The sequence below is a fragment of the Hyperolius riggenbachi genome, chromosome 3 (assembly GCF_040937935.1).
Source record: "Hyperolius riggenbachi isolate aHypRig1 chromosome 3, aHypRig1.pri, whole genome shotgun sequence".
In the NCBI taxonomy this organism is placed as follows: Eukaryota; Metazoa; Chordata; class Amphibia; order Anura; family Hyperoliidae; genus Hyperolius; species Hyperolius riggenbachi.
This window is the reverse complement of record NC_090648.1, coordinates 246,514,509-246,533,802: the sequence shown is the minus strand read 5'-3', so window position 1 is coordinate 246,533,802 and position 19,294 is coordinate 246,514,509. Positions and strand designations below refer to the sequence as shown.

The window sequence follows — 19,294 nt, the reverse complement described above, 5'->3', positions numbered from 1 at the left end:
CAAAAGTATTCGCACCCCTTGAAGTTTTCCACATTTTGTCATATTACTGCCACAAACATGAATCAATTTTATTGGAATTCCACATGAAAGACCAACACAAAGTGGTGTACACATGAAAAGTGGAACGAAAATCATACATGATTCCAAACATTTTTTACAAATACATAACTGCAAAGTGGTGTGTGCATAATTATTCGGCCCCTTTGATCTGAGTGCAGTCAGTTGCCTATAGACATTGCCTGATGAGTACTAATGACTAAATAGAGTGCACCTGTGTGTAATCTAATGTCAGTACAAATGCAGCTGCTCTATGAGGGCCTCAGAGGTTGTCTAAGAGAATATTGGGAGCAACAAGACCGTGAAGTCCAAAGAACACACAAGACAGGTCCAAGACAGGTCAGGGATCAAGTTATTGAGAAATTTAAAGCAGGCTTAGGCTACAAAAAGATTTCCAAAGCCTTGAACATCTCAAGGAGCACTGGTCAAGTGATCATTCAGAAATGGAAGGAATATGGCACAACTGTAAACCTCCCAAGACAAGGCCATCCACCTAAACTCACAGGCCGAACAAGGAGAGCGCTGATCAGAAATGCAGTCAAGAGGCCCATGGTGACTCTGGACGAGCTGCAGAGATCTACAGCTCAGGATGGTGACTCTGTCCATAGGACAACTATTAGTCATGCACTGTACAAAGTTGGCCTTTATGGAAGAGTGGCAAGAAGAAAGGCATTGTTAACAGAAAGCATAAGAAGTCCCGTTTGCAGTTTGCCACAAGCCATATGGGGGACACAGCAACCATGTGGAAGAAGGTGCTCTGGTCAGATGAGACCAAAATGGAACTTTTGGCCAAAATGCAAAACGCTATGTGTGGCGGAAAACTAACACTGCACATCACTCTGAACACACCATCCACACTGTCAAATATGGTGGTGGCAGCATCATGCTCGGGGGGTGCATCTCTTCAGCAGGGACAGGGAAGCTGGTCAGAGTTGATGGGAAGATGGATGGAGCCAAATACAGGGCAAACTTGGAAGAAAACCTCTTGGAGACTGCAAAAGACTTGAGACTGGGGCGGAGGTTTACCTTCCAGCAGGACAATGACCCTAAACATAAAGCCAGGGCAACAATGGAATGGTTTAGAACAAAACATATCTATGTGTTAGAATGGCCCAGTCAAAGTCCAGATCTAAATCCAATCGAGAATCTGTGGCAAGATCTAAAAACCGCTGTTCACAAACGCTGACTGAGCTGGAGCTGTTTTGCAAAGAAGAATGGGCAAGGATTTCAGTCTCTAGATGTGCAAAGCTGGTAGAGACATACCCTAAAAGACTGGCAGCTGTAATTGCAGCAAAAGGTGGTTCTACAAAGTATTGACTCAGGAGGTTGAATAATTACGCACACCCCACTTTGCAGTTGTTTGTTTGTAAAAAACGTTTGGACTGATGTATGATTTTCGATCCACTTCTCCCATGTACACCACTTTGTATTGGTCTTTTTCATGTGGGATTCCAATACAATTGATGCATGTTTGTGGAAGTAATGTGACAAAATGTGGAAAACTTCAAGGGGGCCGAATACTTTTGCAACCCACTGTATATGACCCTGCGGCAGTATGTGCAGACAGGAATCATTTGCATAGCACCGGCCCCCAGCATGCCGTCACTGCATGATAAACTCCATGCTGGACTAGAAGTATGTCACTGGGATTTCCGGCTTTACCTTGTAGTTTTGCACATGCGCAGCACTGCTGCCTCAAACATATTTCACATCTCTGCATCGCCCATTGACGTTCATTACTTCTAGATATGTATGGAGAAAGGAGGCAGGCACTCGGACAACTGCTGTAATCAACACGGGTTAATCCACAAACATGCTGCAAACAGTGCACCTCAGCAGACAGCCATGTGCTCAAGACTGATAAGGAGCACACAAGCCTTGGAAGAAGCCAGGTACACACCACATGAAACGGTCGTAAGGCCGTGCACCCTCTGGAGCCCACAGCTGCCTCCTCCACTCCAGCAGAGCATTCACGATAAGTAAATTTTTGAACTGTTCATTCCAAGATCAATATATGCATTTGAATTGCACTTTATTGTCTATTTGCAAGTATTTATTAAAGCTACAGTGCCAGACTTCCTTCTTATCTTGGAATACTTTCATTACTTCCACTGCCCGTGTCACCGCGAAAGTCCAATGGTGATGTGCTGTTGACTTTGCAGCAGCTGGGTGGCCAATCAGGCACTTCCAGCACAACACGAGGAGATAAGTGTGCTAGGCCCCATTGCCTTGCACTGTCATTGCGTTACCCTATGGTAAAACAGGGTATTGCAATGCACACCCGGACAGCAGGGAGTACGCCACTAACCAGGGTATGGACCTTTGTATATGACCCTGTCGCCACACCTCCCCCACACTGAACAAGCATAAAACCATCTAAATGTGTGCTATGTAGAGCATTATCGGATGCACATCACAAAGGCTGCCAAACCTTTTTTGGCAGTCAGAGACCTGGAAGAGAAGCAACCAGTGTTCAGGTGTCTTACGTGTGGGGAACAGAAGCAAGTGTTTTTCCTAGAAAAGTGATATTGAGGTTTTTAGTTAGCACATATTTAATTAAATGTTCACTCTTGAGCTTGGGTAGATGTTAGAACATTCTGAATGGCACAATAATCACAATACTCAGCACAGTACATGTGTGAAACATGGGAGGTGGTGGTGGTGGAGGGGAGGGCCATTAATAGGCTTGGCTGTTCAGCACTGATCTCACCTGCACTGTTCTTATACACCTATAGAGTTTATCACACTTATCTTAGCCAAGCAATACAAGATTTAGGTGTGGAGCACTGCCATCTTTTTGAAAAACTATGGACATACATATTCATAACTTTGCCATGGTTTTACAGAATGGTTCCATTAAAAAATGTAATCATAATATGTATTATTATTCAATAGCTGGTCCGGCTATATCATAGACAGTTTAGTGAAGTATTCCTATCCATTGTAATGTCAATGTCTGTATTGTAGTGTCATAGTAGGTGTTGTGAAATTCATAATAGGTATTGAGATGTGATTTTATAATTGTCTCCCTACCTACATGACCATGGAATTTGTAAATCAGATCCTATTACTTTCAATATGAATTGTAAGATGCTCTTATAATATTCATGAGTCAAAAACATCACAGGAGACCTGAAACGACCCTGGTTTGGTTTGCATTGAGAGTCCCCGGAATGGGTACAACACTGGCTAGAAGTCTCACCTTGCAGAACAGTTCCAGGTCTGAGTTCTGCATAGGCTTTGTTGGTTCTGCATTTGCGTAGTCTTGCTCGCAGGCTCTGGTTTCCTCCCACACCAAAAACACTGGCAGGTTAACTGTCTTCCCCCTAAACTGACCTCTGACAATGGTAGGTGTATTAGACTAGGACTATGGTAGAGACATACAATTATTTCCCCAGGATTTCTGTGCAAAAGGTGATCCGAGTAATTTTCATAACCTTTTTGTCCTGTAACTTGCCAAAATGTGTCAAACAAGGGTCTAGTATACAGTGCAGGAGAGTATTAACGTGTATGCACATCAATACTGTTCACAGCATATTTTGTATTGATGTGTATAACCATCAATATAGCTAGGGAGGTTAAGGTTAGTGACATGACTTATATAGTGTACACTGCAAAGTTCTGCAGAAAGTGTTTTATAAAATGAATCATAATAATATTAATATGAACGTGTGCCTATTAATGTGTTATTTTGTGTATTGTATACAACAGTACACTCATATGAAAAAACAACTGAGAATGCCTTGAAAAATATAATACATGACTGCTACTTAACCCCCTACCGACCGCCTAACGCCAATTGGCAGCAGGAGGGTGACAACTGCAGGACCGCCTAACGCTGATTGGCGTCAGGTCCTGTAGCTGGAGATTAGCGGGGATCGCACATCCACGCTTGAGTGACGGAGCTCCGCTCCATAAACAGCCTGCCGGCCGCTATCGCTACTGGCAGGCTGTTAAGGAAAGAAAAGGCAGGTTTTTTTTACTTTGTATAGCGCTGCGATTGCTCTGGGGACAGCCGTGTCACCTGGAGTGGCTCAAAAGCGAATCCCTCTCATAATCTAATGCCTATGAGAGGTGATCGCTGTTAGGGGGGGAGGGGAGGTGAGAGGGATAAAATAGACAAAAATAGACATTTTTAATAGAAAAAAACAACAATAAAATGAATTAAAAAATGCAGCAATCAGATCCCACCAACAGAAATCTCTGTTGGTGGGCAGAAAAGGAGGGCAGATTCATTTTGCTGCAAAGTTGTATGGCCGAGTGATAAACTGTTAAAGCTGCAAAGTGCTGAATTAAAAAACAAACAAAAACAAAACAGTCTAGTCACTAGGGGGGTACAAGCCTGTGGTCCTCAAGTGGTTAAAGATCTGAACCAGCACATGTGGGAACCCTCTCTATCTATTACTGCTTATAATGCTCTCTAGACTGGAGGATGTGGTTTCCACAGCATACAGCTCAAGACAGTGTGCGGAGTCACCACTTTGCATGGTAAATGAGCTGTGAAAACACAATCTGGGTGTGCACTTAGCCATCTGTAAGCACCAAAGCTGGGAAATACTTTTAAAAGCAACATTTGGTACAAGGATTCATGGGAACACATGAACAGATTTAAGATTACATCGGAAACAGAGCAAAGCTGTATGACTAAGCTCAGTGATCATCCTACAGAGAAGAGCTGGCACATCTAGGGATGAAGTAAGGATCCCTCTTCTGGAGAATATCTCCAGCTGCCGAGTTGATTTATTTTTAAAGATAGTGGCGGCACTCCCACTTAGCACATCTATTAAAAGACCGCAGCAGGTACATGTTACAACAAGGCATTAAATTTGCTAGATTTTCCACAGCACATAAGCAGCTGCATTTCAAGTCGCAGAATGAGAAATCATCTGTGACAGGAACATTCAACTTCACAAACAATGCTGATGCAGTGAGGTTATTAGCAAGAGGCCATACACTCCACTGAGCAGAAAATGTTCAATTAAAATCCTTGCTACTCACGGTTGTGTGAAGTCATGTGTCACAAAATCAGAGCTCTTGAAAAGTAGAAAGATGTCACTCAGGGTTTTACATTTCAATGAGCTGTTCAATGCGATCCAATATGCGTCCTGGTTCGGCAATTAAAAGTACATAACAGAATAGGAAACAAAAAAGAACTCCATGAAGAATAGTCTATGAAACAATGTTTACAGTGACACTGAAAAAACATGTATGATAAAATAAACATGCGTATGTACAGTGCCAATCCCACTTAGCCTGCGCTGCTTTTTTTGCTGCCCCTAATTTTAGGGGTTAAAACCCCCCCAGGACCATCAATGACACATTGGCCTTAACTCACTAAGCAGTTTAGACTAGTCTACTGATGGTTTTTAGTCTACTGATGGTTTGGTGTAAATCAGTTGCACCAAAAGGGAATTCACTAATAATTACCAAATGTTTTAGACCTGTTTTTACACCTGGTCTAAAACATTCGGTAATTAGGTCGGTAAAGCAGGGGAAATGATCAAAAGATGCAATTCACAAACGAGTAGCTATGACTGACATCTTGTAGCTATGACTGACATCCTTCTCCTCTGATGAGCTCTCCGCTGGATACAATTAAACTCCTGCATAATTAATTCAAAAGGTTCCATCCTCACGTCTATAATACTGCACAGAGGTACTTTACTGACAGAAATCAGCTGGTCTGATCTCTGTCAGAAAAAGTGGGCGTGGTTTCTCCTTGTTTGCCATCTTTTGATCATTTCCTCTGCTTTACCGACCCAATTGCCAAATGTTTTAGACCCGGTCTAAAAATAGGTCTAAAACATTACACCAAACCATCTGTAGATTAAAAACCATCAGTAGACTAGTCTAAACTGCTTAGTGAATTGAGGCCATTCTCTCAGTGGAAGAAGTCTGACTGCAGAGGACCGCTCACTGGTAACTAATTAGAGTTCATAAAACTTCGTGGCTAAACAAAAAAAAAAATATTTTGGAGCAAAAAGTTCAACAAGTCAAGATTGTCTGTATGAGAATCAACATCAAATAAAAACTGCAGTCGTGCACCTGGGACAATCAAAATTTCAAGCCTCCATCTGTAACCTTAAAAACCAAAATAAAAAGTATGGGATTGCAGAAATGTCCCTTTTGGGATTAGCTCAACGGATACTACTGTTTATCTCATCAGTTTATTTTCATTTCAGGTTCACTTTAAAACACACACAAAAATGTTTTATGTGTTTCTCTGGGGCAAATTTTTAATTAAAGTTATAGAAGAAATTAAACAGAAGAAAAAAAAAAAAAAGACTAGAAAGAAATTGAGGTGAAAAAAAGATTTTCTTCCCTAACAAAAATGTTAATCAACCTAAGGCTTCAAAATTTTAGTGGTTTATCGTCCCCCCAGAGATGCTGACCCATTCCTACAGGAATTTTCAGAACTGCTGGCAATGCTAACTGTCTTATCCGAGATGGATCATCCTTGGTGACTTCAACGTCTGGGCTGATAACACTCAATCACAAAATGCAAATGAACTAATAAATCTCATGGGTGGATTAGGCTTCACACACGTTGTAAAATCTGCTACCCACAGAGGAGGGCATACGCTAGACTTACTGTTCCACCTTGGAATGGACATTAGTAACATAACAGTAACCCCAGTGGTGTGGTCAGACCATCACATAATACAGTTTACTATTGAACATCACCCTATCAAGCAGCTCCCTAAAGAAACAATCAAAATCCGTCCCCTGAATAAATTAACACCGGAGAGGATAACTGCCAACCTGGATTTTACAAATCTGCTCCACAGTCAAATGGACCCAAACACTCTAGTAACCCAGTACAACAAAACGATATATGAAACACTTGACAGTATTGCCCCATGGCGCACCAAATCAGCAACCAAAAAGCAGAAAGCCAATTGGTTTGACAAAACCATCATGGATCTAAAAAAGAAAGGGCGCAGACTTGAAAGACAGTGGCGTAAATCAGGGTCTGAGGAGCACAAATCTAGCCTAATTTAACACATCAGACAATACCAACAAGCAATAACCAAGAAAAAATCAGACTTTATCTCGCACAAAATAACTACAGCCAACAACAGAGCTGGTCAACTCTTCCACACAGTGGAATCACTCTGCAATCCTTCCTGCCTAAAAGCCTCAACCACATTCTCCAGGGAAAGGTGTGAAGAATTCTCTGCCTTCTTCACACACAAGGTGTCTACCATCCGTGCCAGCATTACACCAACATCAATTGACCACTGGACTTTGCATCTGCCTACTACCGTACCACCATGGCAAGTCTTTGACACTCTGAGTGAAGAAGATTTTGGAATTCTCATTCAAAGTCTTTGCCCCACTACCTGCGACCTGGACCCTGGCCCACCTAGATCCTTAATGCAGTGCCCAGAGCTGATCAGGCCAGCACTTCACAAAATCACTCAGTGCTCCTTGCAAAGTGGACTTTTCCCAGAAGAACTAAAGAAAGCAATCATAAAACCCCTCTTGAAGAAACCATCACTAGATCCTGATTCTGTAACCAACTACAGACCTGTGGCGAACTTACCATTCCTATCAAAAGTTATCGAGAAAGTAGTCGCCAACCAGCTGGAAGCCAGGCTTACAGATAACAACATCTTTGATACTTTTCAGTCAGGATTCAGGAAAAGGCACAGCACTGAAACGGCATTAGTCCGAGTAATGAATTATCTACTTACTGCAAGGGACAAGGGTGATTGCTCAATTTTGATTCTTCTTGACTTGTCTGCAGCATTTGATACTGTGGATCATGAAATACTAATCCAGCGACTGAAGAATTACTGTGGCCTAAGGGGTATTGTTCTTAGCTGGTTTCAGACCTTCCTATCTGGCAGGACACAGCAAGTATGTCTGGGCACACACTACTCTAATCCAGTGCCACTTCCCTATGGAGTTCCACAGGGTTCTGTACTATCACCATTACTCTTTGCAGTCTACATGCTCCCACTGGGCAAAATAATCCAGAACTATGGCCTAGGATACCATTGTTATGCAGATGGCACACAACTGAATCTGTCCTTCAAGCCTGGCACCCAAGACCCATCAGCATCCATAAATGCGTGTCTAGTGGATTTACAAAATTGGATGAACACCAGCTGGCTGAGGCTGAACTCTGACAAAACAGAGGTGTTGGTGGTAGGTGGTCCACACATGATGGATAAAGTTCAAAACGCTCACCACCTCAAACTAGCAATTGGGGGAGATACTGTACAGTATAAAGACTCTGTGCAAAACCTTGGGGTGATCCTGGATGGAAATCTAAAAACTCAACAGCAGATATCAGCTGTCGTCAAGTCTTCCTTCTTCCATCTAAGAAATATAGCGAAAATCAAACACCTTAACCCAGCTGAAGACCTACCTGCCCTGGTTCATGCATTTGTATCCTCCCGCCTAGACTACTGCAACGCCCTGTTCATTGGATCTACAGAAAAGGTTCTGCGCTCCTTACAGCTAGTACAGAATGCTGCAGCCAGACTCCTAGCCAATGCCCCCCGCAGCTCACACATCACCCCAGTACTGCAAACTCTTCACTGGTTGCCAGTAAAATGGAGAATCAATTTTAAGATCTGCCTGCTGACATTCAAGGCTCTACACCACATGGGACCCAAATACATAGCGGATCTATTGGAACTTTATGCCCCTCCACGCACCCTCCGCTCTGCCAACAAGATGAAGCTGATTATTCCCAGGATAAACTTAACATTTGGTGCTCGGGCCTTTTCCTACGCAGCCCCTACTCTATGGAACTCACTTCCACAATCAGTACGAGAGGCTCCCTCTCTGGACAGCTTTAAAAAAAAGGCTAAAAACTCACCTCTTTTCCCTAGCCTTTGAGACTGCATAATGCAGGGTCACAGCGCTTTGAGTCCCCAGGGAGAAAAGCGCTATATAAATATTATTGTTATTGTTATTAACAACACTAGATAGGCAGGGTAAAAGTGACTCCCTTTCCCAGCTGGAGTTGGTTCCAGGATGATGCGGAGTGATATACACTTCCACCGCTTCACCCAGAACTACATAGTAAGTCTGGTCTGCAGGGAACGAGAGATCTGTAGCCGTAGCTGCTGCACTACAGACTGGCAATCGCCGCTGGAGGAGTCACCTTACAGGTGAATTACTTGTTTTTTTGTTGGCAGGAGCCACCACTGACACCAGGAATGTTAGGGGCACAGCAATAGTCAGTGTTTTAACGAGGAACTCTGTCTAATGTATTTTTTAAAGGAGAAAACTCTGCCTGTTTTTTTGTGGGTGGGTTCAATGCAGATTATGTATACTTTTGGGGGAAAATGCTGTCACATTAAGTGTATTTTGAAAGAAACACTACCAGATTATATGTATTTTGGGTAGAAACTGTGCCAGTTCATGAGGATTTTGGGGGGAAATTTTGCCAGTATATGTGTAAGTTTAAAGAAACTGCTGCCAGATTATCTGTATTTTGGAGGGAAGCTGTGCCAGATTGTGTATTTTGGGGAGAAATGCTGCCAGATTACATGAATTTTGGGGGAAAATGCTGTCAGATTATGTATATTTTGGTGGGAAACGGAAAACTGTGCCAGATTGTGTATTTTTTTACCATGGGAACCCCATTTATTAAAGCCAGCCCTCCACCATGTAGTCTAAAAAAACGTGGTCCTCCATGCCAATTAAGTTGGACAAGACTGACCTAGGTTAAAACGGCAATCGAATTTGCTGGTTACTCCAGAGCGATGTAAAGTTATAAGAAACTTGTATGCAAGCAAGTTTCTTATTACCTGGAATTGTTTAGTGCCTCGGGTCTGGTAGCCATAGACCCCACAAATAAATCCAACTGCATCCCAAACTGTAAGCAATCAAAGGGCATGCCTTCTATAGTTTACTAAATTAAAATAAATAAAAAATGTGCAACATCTAAACAGTTACATTTTAAGGGCATAAATAAGGATTTGTCAAAAACTAATATGTAAGGCAAGTACATTGTGATAGGTCAAGCATAGGCAGCCTGTAGTGAGCTGGTTTGCTATAGCGCTTGGGGATTACAGAGGAGAAATTACCCTGCCATAGTTTCTTGCTCTGTTGGAGTTCCCACCTTATCTATGGTGTTCCCACTCCTTTTCTTTATAGCATTATAATCAAAAATTCAACAGAGAAACTCAGATCTTCTGAAAGTAGCTGCAGCAGGTGGGTGAAACAGAAAGATCCCATTATAAGGAATGTACCTGTGAACAGTGAAAATGCCGCCGAGACCCGAGCAGAATCTGTTACTTCCGGGTCTTGGCGTTTGTTCCCTGCCGATGACTCACAGTTCACACACTCTGATCGACATAGGGCGCGTTCGCAGTACGCTCTCGGCAAGAGTAAACAATATTCCGCTGACCCGCTCAGCTGATTGGAGCCGGGTCAGCTGATCACTTTCTGACAGGGCCTTGCTGTGTGATTGGTTGTGCGGAAGGTGGCCGGTAACTGATTGGAGAATGATTGATATTTAAATGTGCAGAGTGCTCCCAGTCTTCACCCATGATAAGCATAGCTTTGGCTAGTTGCTGGGTGCACACTTTGATCATTGTTTGATATTCTGGACTTCGACCTCGGATTGTATCTGACTACTCTGTTGTGTTTAACCTCTGCTTGATTCCTGGATAACCCTTTGCTTGCTGCCTGAACCGACCTCTGCTGGTTACTGGACTTCGCTTGTTTGCTGCCTGAACCGACCTCTGCTAGTTACTGGACTTCCCTTGTTTGCTGCCTGGACCAACCTCTGCTAAGTTACTGGACATTCCTTGCTTGCCGCCTGGACCGACCTTGGACTGTTATTGGATATTCCCTGTATGCCGCTAACTCTGGACGATAAGTGTAAAGTCTACTCTCCTTATCAGTCAGCTAACAGTGTGCATATACTCTCGCATTACTTGTCATATATCATCTGGTACTTCTGTTAACTGTTCACATAATCTTGCATGCAGACTTAAGGAACTGTGTCATACTTACTTCTCTGTCAGCTTGTATGCCTTACTCACTTAAGTACTAATTAGGGCCAGCAAGTGGTGTGCCAGGCAGAGATAGCTAGGTGAAGAGCGAGACCTATAGCCTAGGCATACACGCTGACTCCTCAAATTATATCACCAAGCCTTACACCCATCCACAAAAATGCACACAGAGTACTAGTGTAACTCTCCAGCGTCTACCAAAGATGAAATGAGTACTAGGCATTAGGGATGGTCAAGGAGATGCAAATAATTTTGAGTTGATGCAGTATTATGCAAATGTATACAGCTTGAAAATGGACAAATTGAATTTTACCTCAGACGGATCTGATTGGTGCATGTTCAAGCTGCAGAAATTTGCATAATTCTGCATCAACTCGAAATTATTTGCATCCAATCAGCCATCCATACTAGGCATGCCAGTCCCATAAATGTGCCAAGTTTTAAAGTAGAACTATAGTCAAACAAAGAGAGCAGCACAGGAAATAAAATGTAATAGTAATATCGTCTTTTAAAATAGCCACCATATCAAAATATTACATAGTTAACATAAAAATGTTGTAGATTTTTCATATTACCCATTCTAATGCAGCACAGTAAGCACAGAGACACCATGCAAACGTGGTATAATAAGACACAAAGGTTGATCTCCTAAGATTAGAGAACAGTGGACTAGAAATTTCTTTACGCACTTCTTATTGGGAACATGAGTCAGTTGGACATAATTATTTAATCACGCATTTATTTTGAAAACAGCACAGCACTGGCACACGGATCTGGCACTGGAAAATCTGAGTAAAGGTGCTGATTAATGTGGATATATTATTAGATTGTCTTTTAAATTGATTTAATAATTTAGAACCTTATGTTCTGCTTTGCTACAGTGTAATTAAAAGCATCTTCGGAATGTGCCAATTGCTGTCCCTAGTGACATCATTGCCAGATTTGTAATTACTTTTTTTTAAACTTTATAATAAATAGGTAGAGGGTCAAACTGACCCTCTATACTTATTTACCTGGAATAGGACAGACATCTGGGGGTCCCCCTCATTAAATTCATGCGTGGGTGTAGCTACCTCACTTGGGCATTGGTGGGTGGGGATATGAGCCTTTTGTCCTTAACATGGACAAAAGAACAAGTGGATGTGTGGGTGTGTGTGTAGCAATTTTCCTTAATATTGATTATAAGATAGGAAAAGAAGTAGCCCCCTCCCCAAAGCCTTTATTGAACCATCTGATTCTAGAACTTGCTAGGTCTTAATGCTTGCGATTCTCTGCACAGTCCAGAGGTTTCCCAATCCACCCATAAGCCAACTGTTCCTACCAAAGATCCCTCTGAACATATCTGACAAGAGGCTAGTGAGACATGTTCTCGCAGCCAGGACCCCCTCTTTATACGAGCGACTTCTTGCTACTGTGCAGGTGTGGCCACACTTGCGCATGTGCAGTCTGGACACTCTTGTATTTGGATAACAGCATGGCTGCAAACAAGAAGACCGTCTGCGACAGTGGCGGTGGGGTCAAGAAGGACATGGAAAGACTAGACAATCAAAAGCTTCCCTCGCTTACATAAGTATGTAACCTTTTTTTAATGTTACAGGTTTGTTTTAAAAGACATCTGAGTTAAAAAAGGTTGGTCCAAAAAAAAAAAAAAAAAGAATCTATACATATTTGAAAGGACAACTGAAGTGAGAATTATATGAAGGCTGCCATATTTATTTCCTTTTTATACAATACCAGTTGCCTGGCAGTCCTGCTATTCTATTAGGATGCAGTAGTGTCCGAATAATGCCAGAAACAAGCATGAAGCTAATCTTTCAGATTTGACAATAATGTCAGAAACACCTGATCTGCTGCATGCTTGTTCAGGGTTTATGGCTAAAAGTATTAGAGGCAAAGGGTCAGCAGGGCTGCCAGGCAACTGGTATTGCTTAAAAGGAAATACCATATTTTGCGCCGTATAAGACGCTCCGGAATATAAGATGCACCCAGGTTTAGAGGGCAAAAACCAGGGGGAAAAAAATATACATACTAAACCTGGTGCGTCCATGTTCCAGGAGCGTCTTGTACATGTTCTAGCCCAGATGGTGTCCTCGTGTATCCCCATGTGTCCTGATGTGTGCTCCTGTGTAACCCATGTCTGCCCCATGTGTGCCTAGCGTGTCTGCCCCATGTGTGCCCAGCGTGTCTGCCCCATGTGTGCCCAGCGTGTCTGCCCCATGTGTGCCCAGCGTGTCTGCCCCATGTGTGCCCAGCGTGTCTGCCCCATGTGTGCCCAGCGTGTCTGCCCCATGTGTGCCCAGCGTGTCTGCCCCATGTGTGCCCAGCGTGTCTGCCCCATGTGTGCCCAATATGCCCCACTCCAATATGCCCCCCCAGACCTCCGCGCTCCCCCCCGCTAGCCTCCTCTCCCTCCCCCTCGTCTCTCCTGGCCCGCCCTGTGCTGTAATGTATAGCGGCAGCTTACCTTCCAAGCGCCCGCGGTGGATGCAGACATCGGTCTCCACGCTACTTCTCACTTTTGTGTCCGGCTTGTACTGATGTCATCAGTACAAGCCGGACACAAGAGCGAGAAGTAGCGTGGAGACCGATGTCTGCATCCACCGCGGGCGCTTGGAAGGTAAGCTGCCGCTATACATTACTGCACAGGGGGGGGGGGTCAGGAAAGACGAGGGGGAGGGAGAAGAGGCTAGCGGGGGGTAGCGCGGAGGTCTCCCGCTATACATTACTGCACAGGAGGGGGCCAGGAGACGCAAAGGGGGAAGCGGACAAAAAGGCAGGGAATTCCCAACATGGCGGCGGGTCGGCGCTTCGTATCGACGGGCGTTCGGAAGTTGGGGATTCCCTGCCTTTGCCATTTAAGACGCAGGGACTTTTTCTCCCCATTTTTGGGGGAGAAAAAGTGCGTCTTATACGGCGACAAATACGGTATGTATGGCAGCCACCATATCCCTCTTGCTTCAGTTGCCCTTTAAGTAGGCAATCCACAGCAGAATCACTGTCTCCATTTCCCCCCACAAGATTGTTTCCCTGGAAATAAGTATACTAGGTACTAACCACAAGTAGTTAGTGACCAACTGGAAAGTCATCACCCGTGCATAGACAGCTCGCTCTTGGACGCTGCTCTATCAGCAGCAAGGGGAAACAGAGATAGCGATACAGGAGTGGATAGCCTATTTAAAGTAAGTATAGATATTTAAGCCAAAGTTTTCAACTCTGGAGTCCTTTAAAGCAAACCTGTACTGGCAGGAGAACAAAAAGTTAGATACCGTATTTTCTGCCATTTAAAACTCACTTTTTCTCCCTCTAAAAAGGTCTTAAACGGCGAATGCAGGGAATCCCCGACTTACAAAATTCCAGCCGCTACGTCGGGGATTCTCTGCATAGGCTTCCCCTGTGTGGTCTGCTCCCTCTACCGTGTCTCCTGCTCCCCCTATAGAAGTAGTAAGTATAGCGGCAGCTGTCTTACCTAATCCATGGTGCCGGCAGGGAACACAGACCTCCTGTTCCGCCCAGCTCCCAGTAATGGCTTGTGCTGATGCTGCGATCAGCACAAGTTGTTTACTAGGGGGAACCGTGCAGAAGGGAAGAGGTCTATAATCCACGCAGCCGCCATGGATTAGGTAAGACACTGCTGCTACTCACTTCTACTCAAAGGTGAAGGTGGAAACAAGGGGAGGGCGAGTGGACAAACGGATGGGAAAGGAATGAGGACAGAGTGGGAAAGACAGGGGACACCTGGGAACAGAAGGCGGCACACAGGGGACAGAAGGGGACACCTGAGGACAGAAGGGGAGACAGAAGGACACCAATTGAGGGAGAGCATGTACAAGACAGTCCTGGAATATGGACACACCAGGTTTAGTATATGTATATTTAAAGGGTTTTTGCCCTCTAAACCTAGGTGTGTCTTATATTCGGAAGAGTCTTACCAAGGTAGAGGGAAGCCTCTGGAGAGGTTTTCCTTGTCCCCCTCGACCCCCCTCCCCGCCACTGGCCGGCACCCGTTGATAGTTTGTGGCCATGCTCCCCTTTGTGAACGAGCGCATTATACTTTGTGAATTTTCCAGCTGCAATTTCCATTGTTTTTTCACATTTGCGATTCTGCAATTTTTCCTATTCGTTTTTTTTCCTTGTGCATGTTTTGTAAATGATTTATTTCTGGATACCAATGAAGTTAATTTACATTAAACTGTATGTAATTAACCTCATAATAGCATGTGATTTACAAACCGAATGCGATTTTTATGCAATTAAATTGACTCATATTACATCCAATTTGCACATCTCACACAAAAAGAAATGCAGCACTGTTGCTCCATTTAAAGCTGCAGGAAAATTGGATCAGAAGAATCACACAACACAACTCACACGCAATGCCATTCAATTGCATTAGATGTGCGGCAGATGCAAATTTGCACAAAGGAAAACCGCACGGAAATTCAGTCATGTGTGAAGGCCCCTTATTGTTTGAACATTGATAGGAGAGCTCGTTCTTTCAAAGATTGAGCAGATGGTAGTGCAGAGAGCCACAGGAAGGAGTGACACGAAATGAGGCTTCCCAGCATTGCACTACAGCCAGAAATTGAGATTTGATATGATCAAGTGGGGAAAATTTTAAATGACAGAAAACCAGGTAGATATTGATAATTTAAGACATCTAAGTGTTTAAGGAACGCGCAAGAATTCTTTAACTTATAAGAGCAAAGTGAAACTTTCTTTATAGATGGATTATGCTAATTGTTAATATGTTATGCCGTATAGAAAACTCTGTTGCCATTATACCAGTACTTTGGGCAGGATTTTTGTGATATACTTTATTCTTATACTTTTAAATAATAAGAAAAAAAATTGAAATAGTTACAAGATGGATAAGGCAATAGACTGTATATTTACCCTTGGTGAGCTCCAGTTCATTTTAGGAAAAACACTGCCACCCAGAGAATTAATAGCTTCCTGCACTTTTATAGAAAACTCTGGGAATTCTGGTGCCTGCAAAAATATTTCCAAACAAACAAGAATACTTAATTAGCTTAGTAAATTATATCATAATAAACAATGTAGAGTCAATTACATGCACTTAAAGCGGACCCAAACCAAACTTTAATTCAAAATATTCAGGTGCACCACACTGACACATACAAAGATAAATAAACACTCCTTCAGGCCTATGAGCATTTCAATGCATGCTTTTCACCCTTCTCTTTTCATTACTAGGGTTATACAAGTGGCAGACATTAGCAATTCCTCCTTTGCCAGACACCTCCTTCTCCACCAGTTTGCCAGTTTCTGTCCCGGCAATATGAAAGGAAGGGAGGGGTTCCTCCAATAAATGTAAAGTATTTTATATTTGTCATCATGCAGCTGAAAAAAGGCTGCTGTTATTATAAATTTAGAAAATAGATTTTATTTCTGAAATCTTGTATTTTTAATTTGGGTCCACTTTAAAAGAACTCCACAAACATTAATTGGATTAGGCATTGTGTGTGTTTGTTAAGGGGGAAGGGGGGCTTTGTATTAATACCGTAAACATTGTGTTGTTCCTTCAGATGTTATAAGCTGCTAACTTTTCATGTCCATCATACTTTCTCTCTCGCTATTTATTTGATGCTATCAAAACAGGAGTATTACCTAAATAGAAATAGCTGCCTGCTGAACAGTGACAAAGAAAATTTCAGACAAGAATAGGTGGACATTACTTGGGAGAAACTATTATTGTTAAAGCAAACCTGAAGTGTAAATAAACAAAATAAAGAACCACGTCCTCCTGGCACTCATCAATGCTGCACACAGATCCCCAAAAATGTCAGATTTTTGAATGTGACCCCCTCCTCTTCATGCATGAGTGCGTCTGAACTGCACTTGAGCAAGTATGGCTCAAAAGATTTTTAACCTCCTGGGCGTTATGCCGGAGGGTTTGCAGCCGACAGTGCCCCATTATACATTTTATGCGATCGGATAGCTGTAATAGCTTCAGCTAGCACTAGGCTATCTAGTAGTGGTGGCCGGCATCCTCAGATTACTTTTGATCCCCGCCGATCACCGCTAAATACATTACCCAGCCTGGATCCAGCAATCGGCGCAGCCTCCCCGGACAGCTCCGCTGTTCTCTATGGGGAGGATCGCACATGATGTCATGACGTCACGCGCAGACCCGATCCTCCCCATAGAGAGGACGGAGATGTGCAGGGAAGCTGCGCCGATCGCTGGATCCAGGGGGGGGGGGGGGGGGGGGGGTAATGTATTTAGCGGCGATCGGGGGGGATCAAAAGTAATCTGAGGATGCCGGCCACCACTATTAGCTAGCCTAGTGCTAGCTGAAGCTATTACAGCTATCCGGTCGCTTAAAATTATAATGGGGGACTCCTGGGGACAGCCGGCAGTATGCCCGACACAGTGTCGGGTATACCACTAAGCAGGTTAATATAAAAACATGATTTTTATGAGACTTCAGAGTCTTTTTAAAGAGAACCAGAGACGAAGCACCCTCATGTATTTTATTACATTTATCAGTGGGAACATGACAGTAAACACCTACCCTGCTTTTAGTTTTATTCTTCTCAGTCTAATCTATCTGTTATCAACTGTGATAAGAATCCACCGACTGATTCAGTCTAGGTTTGACCTGGAATCATTATAGCTGAGTCACTCTTCTGTGGAGTCTTTTCAAGCCCAAGCCTGCCCCCTCCTGGCCCAATACTTATATGGGAGGGGCTGCTGCTGCCGAAAAAGAAGCTCTGAAACAGACAAGTGTATCTGTGTGCAGTGTACAGCCAGTCATTATCTACTGCAGGGGTGCCCACACTTTTTCGGCTCGCGAGCTACTTTAAAATTTGCCAAGTCCAGGAGATCTATCAACATTTAAAGTGTTGCAGACCCCGCCCCCCCCGTCACGAATAGCCCCCAGGTACAAGTGCCTCCAGTATAGGTAGCTAAGTATAGGTTCCTTCAGCAAAGGTAGCTGGGTACAGGTGCCTTTAGCATAGGTAGGTGGGGATAGGTACCTTTAGCATAGGTAGGTGGGGATAGGTGCCTTTAGCATAGGTAGGTGGGGATAGGTGCCTTTAGCATAGGTAGGTGGGGATAGGTGCCTTTAGCATAGGTAGGTGGGGATGGGTCCCATTAGTATAGGTAGGTGGGGATGGGTCCCTTTAGCATAGGTAAGTAGGTGGGGGTGGGTCCCTTTAGCATAGGTAGGTAGGTGGGGGTGGGTCCCTTTAGCATAGGTAGGTGGGGATGGGTCCCTTTAGCATAGGTAGGTGGGGATGGGTCCCTTTAGCATAGGTAGGTGGGGATGGGTCCCTTTAGCATAGGTAGGTGGGGATGGGTCCCTTTAGCATAGGTAGGTGGGGATGGGTCCCTTTAGCATAGGTAGGTGGGGATGGGTCCCTTTAGCATAGGTAGGTGGGGATGGGTCCCTTTAGCATAGGTAGGTGGGGATGGGTCCCTTTAGCATAGGTAGGTGGGGATGGGTCCCTTTAGCATAGGTAGGTGGGGATGGGTCCCTTTAGTATAGGTAGGTGGGGATGGGTCCCTTTAGTATAGGTAGGTGGGGATGGGTCCCTTTAGCATAGTTAGGTGGGGATGGGTCCCTTTAGCATAGGTAGGTGGGGATGGGTCCCTTTAGCATAGGTAGGTGGGGATGGGTCCCTTTAGCATAGGTAGGTGGGGATGGGTCCCTTTAGCATAGGTAGGTGGGGATGGGTCCCTTTAGCATAGGTAGGTGGGGATGGGTCCCTTTAGCATAGGTAAGTAGGTGGGGGTGGGTCCCTTTAGCATAGGTAGGTAGGTGGGGGTGGGTCCCTTTAGCATAGGTAGGTGGGGATGGGTCCCTTTAGCATAGGTAGGTGGGGATGGGTCCCTTTAGCATAGGTAGGTGGGGATGGGTCCCTTTAGCATAGGTAGGTGGGGATGGGTCCCTTTAGCATAGGTAGGTGGGGATGGGTCCCTTTAGCATAGGTAGGTGGGGATGGGTCCCTTTAGCATAGGTAGGTGGGGATGGGTCCCTTTAGCATAGTTAGGTGGGGATGGGTCCCTTTAGCATAGGTAGGTGGGGATGGATCCCTTTAGCATAGGTAAGTAGGTGGGGGTGGGTCCCTTTAGCATAGGTAGGTAGGTAGGTGGGGATGGGTCCCTTTAGCATAGGTAGGTAGGTGGGGATGGGTCCCTTTAGCATAGGTAGGTAGGTGGGGATGGGTCCCTTTAGCATAGGTAGGTAGGTGGGGATGGGTCCCTTTAGCATAGGTAGGTGGGGATGG

The 19,294-nt window shown here is 44.2% G+C and overlaps 1 protein-coding gene across 1 annotated transcript in view; it reads right to left on the bottom strand.

Moving 5' to 3' along the window:
- Nucleotides 1-19,294, bottom strand: part of LOC137563526 (translation initiation factor eIF2 assembly protein-like) — a 101,268-nt gene that overhangs the window by 67,561 nt on the left and 14,413 nt on the right. The window contains exons 5-6 of the mRNA XM_068276104.1: nt 15,933-16,028; nt 5,056-5,162 (exon numbers count right to left, since the gene is read on the bottom strand). Of these exons, the coding sequence (XP_068132205.1) occupies nt 5,056-5,162; nt 15,933-16,028 (203 nt within the window). The remainder of the gene's footprint in view (nt 1-5,055; nt 5,163-15,932; nt 16,029-19,294) is intronic.